The sequence below is a fragment of the Chrysemys picta genome, chromosome 22, assembly GCF_011386835.1.
Source record: "Chrysemys picta bellii isolate R12L10 chromosome 22, ASM1138683v2, whole genome shotgun sequence".
Lineage (NCBI taxonomy): Eukaryota > Metazoa > Chordata > Testudines > Emydidae > Chrysemys > Chrysemys picta.
This window is the reverse complement of record NC_088812.1, coordinates 11,606,502-11,621,768: the sequence shown is the minus strand read 5'-3', so window position 1 is coordinate 11,621,768 and position 15,267 is coordinate 11,606,502. Positions and strand designations below refer to the sequence as shown.

The 15,267-nt window shown below is 59.6% G+C and overlaps 1 protein-coding gene across 4 annotated transcripts in view; it reads left to right on the top strand.

Annotated features, from left to right (window-relative positions):
- Positions 1-15,267, top strand: part of FMNL3 (formin like 3) — a 46,864-nt gene that overhangs the window by 5,195 nt on the left and 26,402 nt on the right. For 3 of the 4 annotated variants that reach the window (XM_008173862.4, XM_024110416.3, XM_024110417.3), the window contains exons 2-3: positions 14,370-14,453; positions 14,772-14,852. In XM_008173862.4, the coding sequence (XP_008172084.1) occupies positions 14,370-14,453; positions 14,772-14,852 (165 nt within the window). Of the gene's footprint in view, positions 1-1,374; positions 1,604-14,369; positions 14,454-14,771; positions 14,853-15,267 lie in introns of those variants that run through there. The other variant, XM_042857386.2, reaches the window with a different exon arrangement.

Genomic DNA, 15,267 nt, shown 5'->3' with positions numbered 1-15,267 from the left:
GCTGCGTCCGGGCTGCGGAGGGGAGAGGCTCTTTTTGCACACTTCTCATCCCAACACTTGCGATGGGAGAAAGGGGCTTGGAGCCTGGACTCCTGGGTCCTTAAGGGGACTGAGACTAGAGCGGGAAAATGGGAATTAGGACTCCTGGTCCTATTCCTGGCCGTGATACAGACGCACCCCTTCTGTGTGCCAAGCGGCTAGAGCGGGAGGGGACTGGGAGTCAGGCCTGTTCCAGCTCTGGGATGGGAGTGGAGTCTAGTGGTTGGAGTAGAGGGGGCTGGGAGCCCAGACTCCTGGGTTCCACTCTGAGCTCTGCCACGGATTGGCTGTGACTTTGGGCAAATCCCTGTCTCTCTCACGCTCTCTGCCTCAGTTTCCCTATCAGTACTATGAGGAGGATGAACATGGACATGAACGTTGAGACCTCTGGGTGAAACGGGCCCCAGATACGTATAAGATACGTTGCGTCCGAGTGGCCAGTTGCGGAGTTGAATGCGGCGTGGCACTGCTTAGCACCCAGGGTTAGCAGGGTGGGTGTTGAGGGAGAGGAAGTTAAACATTCTCCTGGCTGGAGATCGACTCACCCCCTGCTCACACTGAGGCCTGGCTAGAAGGGAGAAATGGGAACAGGCGTCTGGCTCTTGCCAGCGCAGGCTTGACCTTGATAATGCAGCTCTTGGGTGCCCCCAGCCTAGGACCTGCAGAAGCATGTCAGTATTATTAAGCGCATTACGGTAGTGCCCAGGGGTACCCATTGTGCTGGGCACTGTCCATTGTTTATTAGGTGTATTACGGTAGCAGCCAGGCCCAGGTTGTCCCTTTGTGCCAGGTGCTGGACAGACTTAGAACAGGATCCTTCCCCCCACCCCCCGCACCCAAGAGCTGAAATCTGAGAACAAGGCACGAGACAGCAGGTGGATCCAGACAGAGAAGGGACAGGGGAGCATGAGGAAGCAGTGAGACACCCCTCAGTTAGCTGCGTTCCCCTAGCCAGGAGGTGTGGGGGAGAACCCGGGAAGGGAGCAGATTATGAGCAGAATGGGATGGCAGAGTCAAGAGCTGCTTGTTTTCTTGGGCGAGCCCGTTTGTGCCTCGGTTTCCCCATAAGGACGGTCCCCACGGCACAGCAGGGCTGGGGGTGCCTAAGGGAGACCCATTTGAGAAGGCGCTAGCAGGGTGTTGGATGATCTCCTCCAAACCCAGTATCAGACTCTGCCTCAGTTTCCCCAGTGATGCAGGCTGGCAAGCCAGCTCCCCAGCCAGGGCAACTGTGCCGCTCCCACCAGGTGTCCATCCCTTCCCCCAGGGGTGCATTAATTCTTCCAACATAGTTCAGCGTTGACCAAGACAGGTAAAACAGGCCCTGCTGCCTGGCCTCTCCAGGCCATTTGTCACCAGCATCGCAGGTAGCCTGGCCAGGTCTCTCCCCCTCCAGGAGCTCCTTTGATGTCACCAGCTGGGAGGCCGCTGATTAGTCATGGGGTGGTGGGCTGAGCCCAGCTGCCCGGAAAGGGCCAGCCCCACCTGTGGCAGAGAGGGCAAAGTATCACTAAGCCGGGGCTGCTCTGAAGAGGGAAAACACCTCAGTTGTGTGTCCCGAAGGGTAAGTTCCCCGCACAGGTGACAGAGTCTGTCCCACAGCTGCAGATCCTGCGGTGCAGCGAGGCGTGAACTGGGGTCGTAGCCGTGCATGGCCATCTGCTGGAGCCCAGAGCTTGCTGCTGGAAATGCCATGAACCGGGTTGAGCGTGGACCCCGGAGCTCGCCGCGTGCACCTGCAAAGCAGCCTCGCTGCTCGGATCAGCTGCAGCAGCCGGTTATTACCTGGTCCGTCTCCTCTTCCTGGCTGGGCTCTTTGCGCCGTTCGGTCTCCTCTCCGCACGCTCGCCGCTCAGGGGCTAAATCCAGAGGGACTCCCCTGACTTCAGGGGAGTTGGGGCCAGTTTCTGATCTCAGGGTGACTGGTGGAAATCCAGTGTGACTGTTCACGCCAGTGGAGGTGCTACGGCTTTACAGTGGTGTAAGCGGAAACCAGAATTTGGCATAGCGGAGGCGGAGGGGTTAGGCGGACAAAGGGAGCACTAACCCCTGTGCGTCGGCACCACCTGCTGTTTGCCCCTCTCTAGCAATCCCCCGTCACACCAGGTCCAGCTCCGACGGGCACCGAGTGCTCCGTGCCACCTGCTGGGTTAGAGGATTCTTGGAGCCTCCCAACGATTATACACCGCTAGGCCAGAAGGGAGCGCTGTGATCGTCTCGTCTGGCCGCCTGTGTGGACGGGCCAGAGCACGGCCCTGGATTAATTCCCGGGGCAGATCGTCTAGAGAAGCAGCCAGGCTGGATTTAAAAGTTGCCAGAGATGGAGAATCCACCCCCACCCTCGGTAAATTGTTCCAGTGATTAATTACCTTCCCTGTTCACAATTAGCACCTTATTGCCGTCCAGCTTCAAGGTCCGGCCCCGGGATCTTGTCCCTTTGTCTGCTGGACTGTCCAGCCTTTACTGTCGCATTTCTCTTCCCCTCCTCGCTCCTCACAGACTGTGCCCAGTCACCCCGCAGCCTTCTCTTGGGTCCAAGGGACAGACCAAGCTCCTCGCGTTTCTCAGCATGTTTTCTAGCCCTTTCCTCCTTCTCATGGCTCCGATTTATCGACATCCTTCTTGAATTGTGGGCACCACGTTCTCTGAGCGGTCGCACCAAGGCCTGATACAGAGGCAACAAAACCTGCCTGACGCCTGCTCCAGATTCCCCTGTTGATATGTCCCAGGATCACATTGGGTCTTTTGGCCCCAGGGATGCCCTGGGAGCTCCCAGAATCAGAGAAAATTCAGGTTGGAAGAGGCCCGAGAGGTCATCGAGTCCAACCCCCTGCTCAAAGCAGGACCAACCCCGCATGTTCAGCTGATTATCCCCCTGACTTCCTAGGCATTTTCAGAGTCGCTGCTTGCCAGGGTAGAGTCCCCCGTCCCATACGTTCGGCCGGTGTTCTGTGCTCCTGGGTGGATGACTTGACATTTGGCCATATTGGAATACACATTGTTTGCTTGTGCCCAGTTTACCAACCAAACCAGGCGGCTCTGTCTCGGTGACCCGTCCTCTTCGTTATTCACCACCCGTCCCATCTTTGTGCCATCCGCAAATCTGATCAGTGAGGATTTTATGGCTTCTTCGAGCTCATTGATAAAAATGTTAACTAGCGGAGGGCCACAAGCCGATCCGAGCAGGACCCTCTAGAGACTTGGCCCCTTGGGGATGGCTCCCCTTTGACAATTGCATTTTGAGATAGATCAGTTAGCCAGCGTTTAATCCATGTAAAGTGTGCCGGGTTGGGTTTGTTCTGTTCTAGATTTCTAATAAAAAATAAAGTTATGTGATGCCAAGTCAAATGTCTTCCAGAAATCAAAGTCTAGTAAAGCAACACCATTGCATTTATCAGCCAAACTTGTAGCCTCATTTAAAAAATCAGGTCTGTTTTCCATAAACCCATGTTGACTGGCGTTAATGATATGACCGTCCTTTAATTGTTTATTAACTGAGTCCAATATCAGCCGCTCCATTATTTTGCCTGGCATTGATGTCAGGCAGACAGGTTTCTAATTACCCAAGTCATCCTATTTACCCTGTTCAAATAAAGCTTTCTTCCAGTTTTCTGGGACTTCCCCAGTGTTCCAGGAGTTATTGAAAATGAACATTAATGATCCGGAGAGCTTTTGGCCAGCTCTTTTAAAATTCTTGGATGCAAGTTTTTTTGGCTCTACTGCTTTGAAAATGTTTAGCTTTAGTAGCTGCTGTTTAACATAATCCTGAGTTACTGTGGGAATGGAAAGAGTGTCGTCGTCGGCAGCATCATCATCGGATATGACAACATCATCTGGCTTTTTCCCCAAACAGAGAAGAACAAGATTTGGAGAACTCGTCTGCCTTTTCTGCCTGATTAGTGACCGTTCTATCATTGCCATCCAGTCATGAACCAGTACCATTGTTAGGATTTCTTTTGTTCCTAATATACTCCTTATCTCCTTAACTCTGCTGTCCACAGAGTTCTCCCTGTGTCCTTTTGTTTCCCTTATCAATTTTCTATAATTCCTAGCTTCTAATTTATATTCATTGCTATTAACTCCTCCTTTTTCCATGTGTTACCTGTTGTGTCTATTTTGTTTATAGCATCTTTCACATCCCCTCTAAGGCAGGCTGGTTTTGTAACCAATGTAGTCTTCTTTCTTGCTTTGTGTTTTTCTGGGCGTTCTTAAACAGTTCCCGGTTATCATTCACATATACAGTCCTTCACCTGCCATAAACTGTCTTGTAAATCACTTTGCACTAAAACTGCCACTGGACTGGTGGTTAGAACACAGGACTGGGAGTCAGGATTCCCGGGTTCTGAACCTTAATGTGTGACCTTGGGTGAGTCCTTTCCCTTCTCTGTGCCTCAGTTTCCCCACCGGTGTAATCGGGAATAATGGTACTCACCTTTGTTAAGCACTTTGAGTTCATTTGATGAAAAGGAAAGGGCAGCCTAGGAGCAGAATTGTTACTGATCTAATGATAATCCATCCGTTACCAGGGGCAGAACTTTTCTCTGAAATGTGCTACAACTCGGGTTCTTAGCCCCTGCGCGCCAGAGCCAGTGGCCTTTGTGAGTTATGAGATCGGGAGCAGTAGCTGAAATGTCTCAGTGTCACTTCGTGGTAAACTCGTCAGTCCCTGCGAGGGACGAAGTGCCTGGCTTTACCCAGCCCTGAAATGCAGCCACCTCTGGACGCGTTTCACAGCACACAGCAACGCTGCACAACAGCGTCGAAGTGCCACTTTCCAGCTCCCATCCAAGTCCTTTGTCTGCTTAGCTGGAGTTTGGCAGGATCCCATCATGCGCTGCAGGCCGCCTGCTGGCCTCCCAGCCCCTCCCCCTCAATCTGGCATAGAAACCACCAGGCGTCCTGTCATGAATGTCCTGGATCTGCCACCCACTTCCCTGGGCTTGTGGGGGAATGTGTGTAATTAGCGAGGGAATGTAGCAATCCAGGAGCTGCTGCAGAGTAATTATAGATCAGTGGGAATCCGTTCCAGGAGGCTGCAGTCTTGGAGTTGGGTTTGCTTGGCTCTGATGCTGATGAGTTTAGTCCCAGGCTGCCTGGTTCACTTTGATCCTCAAACGCTTTCCTGTTTGCAGCTCAGCCTGGTGGGGAACAAAGCTGGCGTGAAAGGGATGGGCTTCGTTGGTACCTGGCATCAAATTAAGCTCCCATTTTGAGGCCCAGGGGCGCTGCCCTGTCCCTCCTGGCTCTAGGCATAGGAGAGCCTCAATGCAGAAGTGAGCGCTAGACTGGGTCCACCTCCCTGCCAGTTGCCCTCCCCAGCTCGGTGCAAATCACAGAGCGAGACCGTGAACTCGCACCGTGTGCAGACCTCTGCAAAGTGGGTCTACATCGCTGCTGGGGCCCTGTCTGCATTAGGGACTGTCACGGAGTCCCCGGGCGATGCTCTGGAACTGCTCCCCACAAAGCCAGTCAGGACTCTGGGGAGCCTCCTCTCCCTCGGAGCAGACTGTCTTCAGGGCAAGAAGCTCACACGGCTTCACCTCCTGGGAGCATTCAGCATATGCCCCTCCGTGCGCTTCCCACAGCGAGTCCGCCCCGGCGGGGTCCTGGGGAAGCCAGAGGGTCCTGCATCCCCACTTCGCAGTCAGACGTGACTCTCAGCCAGCCAGTAACACAGAGGTTTATTAGATGACAGGAACATGGTCTAAAACAGAGCTTGTAGGTCCAGCGAACCGGATCCCTCGGCCGGGTCCATCCTGGGGTCCTGCAAGCCAGACACCCCCGTCTGCCCTCACTCCCTGTCCCCAGGCAGCTCCAAACTGAAACCCCCTCCAGCCCCTCCTTCTCTGGGCTTTGTCTCTTTCCCCGGGCCAGGAGGTCACCTGACCTCTTTGTTCTCCCACACCTTTAGCATCCCCTTGCAAGAGGGAAGGGCCTGGCCATTAGTTGCCAGGCGACAGAGGGTCGGTCAGAAACTGAGGCACCCACCCAGTATTCAGAGGAAACGTTAAGAACAGTCCCACTTCGTCACCGGGACACATGCAGCCAAAAAGCGGCAGCAGCAAAATGCAGTAATGCAGACGCGTTGCAATGGTCTCCAGAGCTGGCCTTGCTCGGAACAACTCGCAGCGTCTGCGCCGGCTGCGTCACTGCCCCAGTCCCTGATGCAGCCAGGCCCTGACTGAGAACACAAGGGGCCGGCCGCTGGAGACTCAGACTCGTCGTGTTATCCCTGGTCCCTCCGGGCTAGGCTTGGGGTGCCCGGACAAGGGTGGGTGCAGGGGACGCTCGTGCCCCCCGACTGGATTTGCACACCAGAGGTTTAAGAAGCAAAACCTTGGCGCTGACTTGGAGCCCTTTAGAGCCCAGAGCAGAGCTTTGAGAAAGGACCTAGGAGTTTGGAGGCTCTGATCCGAAATAACCTGGAACCGCGGCGGGAGAGCTGCGTACGGAGCCGCCCGGCTGGCTTCTCGCCTGGGCCAAAAGCCTGGGCCCTGGGGCTGATTCTGCTCTTGCGGATGTGGAGTCACTCAATGGAGCTTGGGGTGCCAGACCGGGGGCAGAATGCAGCCCTGTGTCTCTGGCTGCGCTTTCTAAGCGCGTCTTCCACGCGTGGGGAAAAACCGAACCCCACTGCTTTTTGATTGTTGTTTTTTTCAGAGGTGGGGGGGACCGTAAAGAAACGGCACGATGCCCCGTGGGAGTGGCTCTGCCCTGGGAGCACAAGGGCAGGGGATCCCACGTTTCACACCGCTCAGCATTCGAGCATTGGGCTTTTCTTCCCCCCCCCCCCCCCCCCCCGGCTGCTCTGCCTCTCCAAGCGCCGCACCCCCCACGCGGCACCGCCGGGGCTAAGGCAGGCGCTTTCCAGATGCTGGGTTCTGCAGGGGGGGTGACTGGAGCTCTGTTACGTGCCTAAACCGAGGGCCTGGTTTTCCGAGGGGCCGTGCCCCCTGCAGCGCCTGGGATGCAAGTGATAAGTAGCTAGTAGCTACTGACTTGGGGCTGGGATTTTCACATGTGCCTAATGGCCGGGTTGTTACAAGTATTTAGGCCTCTACAACGGCCCTAAGAGACGGCATCAATCCCACAGCAAGTCCAGCGGTTTCTCTGCCCAGGAGTCCCTTGAGAACCGCCTGGGTGCCTAGCCTGGCTCTCGGGATGGGCGGTGAGTGGTGGGGATCCCTGCCTCTCACGGGGCGCTTGTCATCTGCTCGTCTCCCTTCGCCGACTCGTTAGCCGCGTTTTACACTCTAGGCACCTCAGACTGGAGAGTCCCGGGATCGGTTCCAGCTGGGAGCAAACTGCTGGGTCCCTGCCTCCCTGATCCAAACGGAGCCCCCGATTCCCTGCTCGAGCGAGAGGATGGGGCTGGCCCTGGTGCCTGGCCGGAGCTGCCGGCCTGGATGGTGTTAAGGTGAAATCCCCCGGGATGCGGCCATTGCCAAAGGGGAAAGAATAGAGAGGCACCGCTGTCTGCGCTGGGGCTTTGAAGCTTGCTGCGGGGAAGTCTGCTGGCTCTTTCCGGTGCTCCCCCGAGAAGTAAACAGCCCCCGAGCAGGACGCAGGCGGGTTTGGCTTCTTGATGTGACTTAGGGGAGAAGAGCAAAGGGGCTGGGGGATGGATTTAACTCCTGGTCCTGACAGCCAGCTAAGCCCAGTTCCTGGCGTCAGCCGAGCCCAGGGGACGGAGCAGGGCTGGTTGGCGGGTGGAAAACACTCTCCTGCCTCCTTAGTTGTCGGTTTGCAGAACGCGGACGCTGTAATTTGCGGTCGGGCTTGTTATAAAAATAAGAGTTGACCTGGAACTAGGGAGGGCGTGAGCCGAGTGCCTGCGCTGGGCCTAGCCCGGCTGGTTCTGTGCACGGTTCCGTTGCAGTGCTGTGGGTTGAATGCGTGCTCTTGGGCGTGTGCTGGAGAGGTCCGACAGGAGGGCGTGGGATGGTGACAAAGCGTTTCCAGGATTGTCCAGACCGGAGGAAGGACTTCGGCCCTTGCCTGTGCTGTGGGGGTTTGCACTAGTGTGGCGTGCAAACAAAGCTGTGGCTAGGGCACAAGAGTGACCCAGGACGCCTGCAGCAGACTCTCAGTATGAATCTGGAGCCAACATGAGAGAGGCCCATAAAACACTACAGGCTGCTCTTGTCGGCCCTATTTACCCCATCCCAGCAAGGGTCATGGGACAGCGGCACGTGCATACAGGACAGAAGGGACAGCTTTTCAATGCAAAGGGTAACTAACCTGTGGAACTCCCTGCTGAAGGATACCCCGCCTTCACGCTAACTGCTAGAACTCCACGTGTTCTTCTTATCGAGGCATCCGTCCGGTCCTCCTTGAACTCTCGGCCTCGGTGACACCCTGTGTCAGGGAGTTCCGCCGTCTAGCTCTGTGCTGTGGGAAGATGTTTCCTCAGTCCTGGATTTGCTGCCTTTTGGTGGCATTGCTGGATGGTGGCTCTGTCTGCGGCACGGCCGGGTCACCTGGGAAAGCATCTCCCAGGCCATGTGCTCAAGGGAAGCAAAAGTTCTGATTTTGTATAAGGAACCGCAGGTCATTTGGGATCCTTGGACAAGGCCCTCAGCTCCTTAGTGTCTGAACTCAGTGCCAGTGATCCCCCTGTTTCTCCCAGTCCAGACCCCTTCAGTCCACGCTAAGTAACCCCCCTCCATCCTAGGTGCGCATGCTTGTCTAATGTTTGCAGAGAGTTATTGTCCTGGAAAACCCCAGCCCCCGGACCACGCAGCCTGGACATATTTAGCTGTCTCGTCCTGCACTTACAAGTCATTGTTGTTTTTGCTAGTCTTTGTGCTCCTTCCAGCCCTCAAGTATCTTCCTGGCACTGGCTGTGCCTGGAAACCAGTGAGATCCTTCTGCTGCGCCTCTCCTCCAACACTGTGCATTTAGCCTGTGGAACTCAGCTCCACAAGACGCGGTTGGAGGCCAGGATCTTAGCAGGGTTTATACAAAGGGATTCGACGTTTCTCCGGCTAACGAGACTCGCCAGGGTGATTAAAAATCAGCAAGAGTTTTGGAAGGGACGTGAACTGTCGTGCTTCAGCATCTAAGCCAGGCTCGAGCTGCGCGTGTCAGTTCCTGGGGCCGTCCGCCCCCAGCTGCGTTTCTTGCACTGCTGGAGATGGGACGCTGGGCTGGCCAGACCAGGTCCTCTCCCAGCCCCCGGAGGTGGGAGTGATCAGCTAGTGGGGCCTGGGGCAGCGAGACCCGGGTTTGATCCGACCTCCCTGCGGTTTCCTGTCCAGGTCCAGGGCAAAGCCGCGCTCCTAGGGGCACGAGCCACCACGCCGCCATCCCAGGCCGCTCTGCTCCGGCTGCCAGGCCCAAGCCTGAGGGGCGGGGAGGCCCGAGGAGCCTGGAAATGGCGGCTGGGCGTCGCTGCCCCGGCGGGAGTGGCTGGGCAGTGAGATAAGATGCTTTCTCCTTCCTGCAGCCGTTTCCCGGCTGGGGGGCGAGGCGGGGGGGCTGGAAGCCTGGGTTAGCCGAAGGGGTCTCCTGAACTCTGCCTGGGGATCCTTTTAGCTCCTGAGCGTGGATTGAGCTGGGATCGGTGGAGGCTTCGGCGCAGACTCACGAGGGAGACCAGCCAGGGCCGGACTTGGGCTGCAGCAGCCGGGGCAGGCTGGGCCCAGCAGAAGAACCGCCCTGGGCTACGGGGTGATACGGAAGGCGCTGGGCAGGTGCCTGGGGCGGCCAATGGAGAGGGGGGCGGCACGTCCAGCCGTTTGGCGGTGGGGCTGTCACTCCCTCTCGGAGCGAAGGACCTGCCGCCGAATTGCCACCTTGAGCTGGGCTTAAAAACCAGGCCGTTGTAAAGCTGCCAGTGGGACCATTAGGGGCCTCGGCTGCCCGCCGTTCTCCACACCCAGGAGGGACCAGCCCCCAGGCCTGGCTGCCCAGGGAAGTGACACCGGTGTAACTGCAGTTGGTTTCTAAATGCTCGGGGAGCTGCGGAAAGCAGCCTCTCAAAGCAATATCGGAGCCAAACCACTGGTTTAAATTCACAGCGTGGGTTCAGGGGGCCTGACTCCTGACTCCATCACCTGACTCCTGGAGCTGGGGCTTTCAGGAACACCCCACACAGCCCAGGAGTCATGGGGCCATCGCGAGAGTCAGGCCCCATCGGGCACGTGTCCAGCTGAGCTCTGCCCCCCTCCGCTGGTCTGCCACATGCTCTGACCAGCGCCCTCGTGAGAATCTGTGGGGGTGGAGGTCATGCTGCCCCCACCTCCCTGCTCCCAATCATCCGCTCCTGTCACTTGGCTGTGACCCTGAACGCCACTCAGCATCTCATGGGGTGAGGCTTGGGGCCGGGCAGGATCGGGCCCAGAGACAACAGCATGCTGCTGTGGGGGTGGGGGGGGGCCTCTCTCCCGGGACCCCCTGAAAACAGCCAGTTCTGGCTGCTTCGCGAGGGAGCTGGGGGGAGCTGTTCGAGCCACAACAATATCCCGTTTCATCTGGCCATATGTCCAGCTTCCCCCAGCTCCTCTGGGCTGAGCAAGGCTGTGGGCAGGGGCACGGATTGGAGGGGAGTGGGGGGAACGTGCCTTTGTGTTAAGGGGACGACCCATGAGTCAGTGGGAAAACCACCTTCCGTCCTCTGGGCTAGAAATAAAGCCAGCCCCTTCCCCCCCCCAGGACCCGGATCCAGGCCGGGGGAAAGTCAGCTGATGTTTTTAAAGTTTCCTTTTCTCCTCTCAGGCAGCCCAGTTTTGCACAATGCGGTTTCTGTCTCCACTGACGACACTCTGTCTCTCTGCAGCTGAACACAAGCCAAGATGAGCTCTATTATTTTTCGGTTTGGTTTTTGCTTTCCCTCCGCCCCGCGCTGCCTCTTGTTTCTGTGACGAGGCGATGCAGGGGGGCGGTGTGGAAAACTCCCCCAGTGCAGCCGCTGGCTGGCTGGTTCGTTCGAAAGGACAGAAGCCCGGGAGGGGGCCGGAGGAAGGAGCCTGCCTCACTCTCCTTCTCCCTTTCATGTTTCTCTGTCAATGGGGCGCTCAGGGTGTGATCTTGCTGCTCCCCTGGCCTGGGTCCAAGCCTGCGCCCCCGGCTGTGCGGATGGGGTGGGAGGGAACGTGGCCCAGTGGTTAAAATGGTGGATTGGGAGCTGGGAGGCCTGGGTCTGCCACAGACTCCCTGGGTGATCTTGGTCCTGTCCCTCTGTGCTGGTCACGCGCTGGCGGGGACGGAACAGGCTAGGCAGGGGGGTCTGGATCCGGCCTGCTCCAGGTTCCTGGCTGGGATGGTCGCCAGCGCTAGCCACCTCAGCGGCAGGTGCAGGAAACCGCAGACAGGGCGACCGGCAGCTCACGCTGGGAAGCAGGAGGGTTCATAGCTCCTGGCTCGGCCTTGGCGTGGGGACGGCCCGGAGCCGCTGGGGATGGCCAGCGCTCGCAGTGGAGGAGGGAGCCCTGACAGGAACGGCCTGAGGCTGTCCCATGCGGCTTTTCTGGCAGAGGTGGGGGCTGCCTGATAAACAATTCCCGTCAAACCTCGGGAGTGAGAGAAACTGACCCAGTCAGCGGAGGGAAATCGAGTCACGCCTGCCGCTCAAAGGAGAGATCCGGACACAGTCTCAGGGACCGTCACAGATGGGCTTTGCGTCCAAGCTGGGGCATGACGTTCTGGTCTGGGCTGTTCTGGTTCTCGTCCCCCTGCCCCTGGGTCGGTGGGCATCCCTGAGCGTGTCTGGAAGATGTCCTGATCTGAACCCTACGGGCACTAGCTCCTCGGTGGCCTGAACTGACCCCGCCGTGACTTGCGCCAGCCGGGGAGGTTTACGTAGTGCTGTGGCCGTTCAGTGCGGTTCCTAGAGAGACGGTGCCCAATTCCCAGGTGTCTGGCGGAGGACGGGAGAGCGAATCCGAGGGCACCGCAAAGAGCTCTGCGCTCCAGGGAGCGGAGGGAGGATGAAGCAGAGGGGAGGCAGAATTCTCTTTTCCCCAGCTGAGCGCCCTCCCCTCGGGCCGGGGCAGCTTCGAACGAGGGGCGCCAGCGACTGGCTTTTAGGACTAGGACTGTCCCACTGCCTGGGGGAGGATGTGGCCCCAAAGGCCTCGTGATGACACTCCATATCCCAGCGCCTTGGGCTGGCGTTTCCTGCAGGCTTGGATCAAGGGGGGGCCAAACCGGGACCCTCCATAGGAAACCCACAGAGCTGCGTGGCCCCATAGCCAGCACTGACCCCACTGCTTCCAGGACACAGCTGCTGCCCCTCGCCCCTGTCCTGCGGGTGCCAGGCCCTGAGGCATTGGTCCATCACCACCTGGCCCTTTGCATGGGGGTTGGGCAGGGCAGGGGGGATCGGAAGAAACGGGCGCCCAGGTAAAGGGGACGTAGAAGGGAAGAGACCTGAATGCTCCCGGCATCCTTCAGGGGCTCCTGTCTGCCTGGGACTGGGGCGCCTGCCTCGAACGAACACTTGGCCAGGGCAGACGCTGGTGGGGCCAGTGCTGGGTCCTGGGGCCTTTGCCCTCCCAGGCCGCTGGGTCTAGTCCAGGGGATGAAACCTCCCAGTCTGCTCTGCTGGGCGAGCGAGCGGGCGTGGAGCAGCCCAATACCGCCAGCCGACAGTCCTCGCTGGCGCTGGGAAGTGGTGGCAGCCCCTGGCTCCCCTCCTGCGCCCGCCCAGCGCAGCTCATCGCAGGAAGTGGTGGAGCGCGGCGCTCTGGCGGGAGCCAGGCTGTGGTTAGCACAGAAAGGAAGCTGGTGTAGACGGGAAGCGATGGTTTGCGATATGGCGAGATTTCGTGCGACGGCAGTCACAGGAAGGAGGCCCAACGAGCCGCGCTGTGCAGTGTGCGTGGAACGCGTCTCCCAGCCAAAGTCGCTCCAGCGCCAGGCCTGTGCCCAACGAGTGGGGGGGCTAATCACTGCGTGTAAACACCCCGGCAGTAAATGCAGGTGCCCTGCTTGCACGAGTGCTCGCAGCCGTGTCAGTGAGCAACGCGTGAAGACACCACTGAAGATTCGGGTGTCACTGTACCTCGACTCCCGCTGATGCCTAGCCCTGGTGCTAGCCCCACCTCCGGGGAGTGGTGCAGGGGCTGAGCTGGGAGGAGAGTGTCGCTCATATTGAAACGAACAGTTCCAGCAGTGCTGGGGTGCCCAGCTGAGATCAGGGCCTGGAGCCAGGCGTTGCCCAGGAGCAACACGAGAGCCAGTCTCTGCCCCGGGCCCCCTACAATCTAAGCAGGCAAGGCCGACGCGGGACGGGAGAGGCCCGAGGTCACAGCCAGGAGTAACCCTGTCTGGTGCCCAGGAGGCCAGGCTCCGCTGAGGGTGCAGTCAGCGGAGGGCGGTCGGGCATGGCCCAGGAATGCCGTGGGCCTCGTGGCCTCGCCAGCGCCGTGACTGGGAGACACCGAGACCAGAACAAAAGGACCATTGAATTTCCAAGGAGGCCGGGATGCAGCCAGAGGCCCTGGGCCGAGGGATCTGGCAGGTCGTCTGCCCTCTGTTCGCCGATGGTGCAGCTCCGTGTGCGGGGGGGCAGGACGCTGCCTGTCTCCGAACCCCTGCGGCAGGCGGGGCTGGCACAAGGGGCAGCGTGGGGGTCCTGGTGGGCTCATTCTCGTCTGGCCTGTGCTGAGGCGCTGCGTGTGCTAAAGCCATTAGGCGATGAAGTCATGTCTTAGTTCTGCGGTGCAATCCGAGCTCTGCCTCCCCCTCCCCCTCGGTGGTAACTGGCTTAAAACCCTCGCCCACCGCTAGCAACCAGGCCCTGGCCTGCTTCCCCTCTGCTCCCTGACCCCAACCGACGAGCAGGCCACGCTAGGGGGCAGGGCTGTCGCCCCAGCTCTGCCCCGGAGATGTGGGGTGCATGACGGGAGGCGAAGGGCGCTGGGCCAGACCCACGGGCGTCACAGGGGTGTAGGGCGGATTTGCACCAGCTGAGGGTGTGGCCCCGCTTGAGGGTACCGGGGTAGCCGGAGCAGGACCCGGATATCTGTTCTGGCAGCACAAATTAGCAACATGGGACCTTCAGTGACCCCCCGTGATGAAGGCCTCCAGCCGTATGGCTCAGCAGCGGCACAGCGCCCCCCAGGGTAGGAACCCCCGCGTGCGCCGCTGGCCCGGCTTCATTTCAGGGCCTTCCAGATGTGCTTTGTCGGAGCTGGGCCGGGGTGGGCAGGGGCTTGGAGCTGGGCCGGGGGCTCCCAGTCTGCCTCGGTTCCCGCTCAGGCCTGCGGGAGTGAACAGGCCAGCCCTAGCCGGCAGCACCAGGGCCGGGGCATGTGACCCGACGGGGAGGGGTCCAGCCGCCCGCAGCCCCCCCTCATGTCGCCTGTCATCTCTCCTCTTTGCAGAGCTCCATGAACCTGCCCCCCGACAAAGCCCGGCTCCTGCGCCAGTACGACAACGAGAAAAAATGGGACCTGATCTGCGACCAGGTACCGGGGCTGTAACGCCAGCCGCGGCTCGGGTCTGAGTGGGCAGAAGGCGGGGGGCGGGGGGCGCGGGGGCTCCCGGGCCGGGGGCAGGGGAAAGGCCGGGTCGGCACAGACGCAGGAGTCACTCTGTGCTCAGGGCTGGCCACAGGAGCCGTCGGGGTGATCCAGGGCTGCGGCTAATGGGAGCAGCGAGTCAGAGCCATGCGCGCCCCTTGCAGCTCTCGCTCCGTCCCAGCCAGTGGTGCCCACACCTCCCCCGCCTGGCCGCGACTCCTCCTCCTCCTGACACCCGTAGTCATGCCCTTTCCTCCCCTCCAGGAGCGGTTCCAGGTGAAGAACCCTCCCCATACCTACATCCAGAAGCTGCAGACCTTCCTGGACCCCGGCGTGACTCGGAAGGTAAGGGGCACGCACGGCGGCCGTGAGCTGGGGGGGCACACACGGCGGCCGTGAGCTGAGGGGGCACGCACGGCGGCCGTGAGCTGGGGGGGCACGCACGGCGGCCGTGAGCTGGGGGGGCACGCACGGCGGCCGTGAGCTGAGGGGGCACGCACGGCGGCCGTGAGCTGGGGTGGCACGCACGGCAGCCGTGAGCTGGGGGGGCACGCACGGCGGCTGTGAGCTGAGGGGGCTCGCACGGCGGCCGTGAGCTGTGGCCATGGAGACCCTCCTCTTACAAATCCAAACCCGGGGGGCTTCGAGGGCGATGAAGCATTTGTGCCAGAGACGCCCGCGCTGGGGTCCTGGCTCCCAGCTCTGGCCCAGCAGCCGTGCGAGGCGTTTCTCAGAGCTCGAGGGTTTCCCAGCAGCGCAG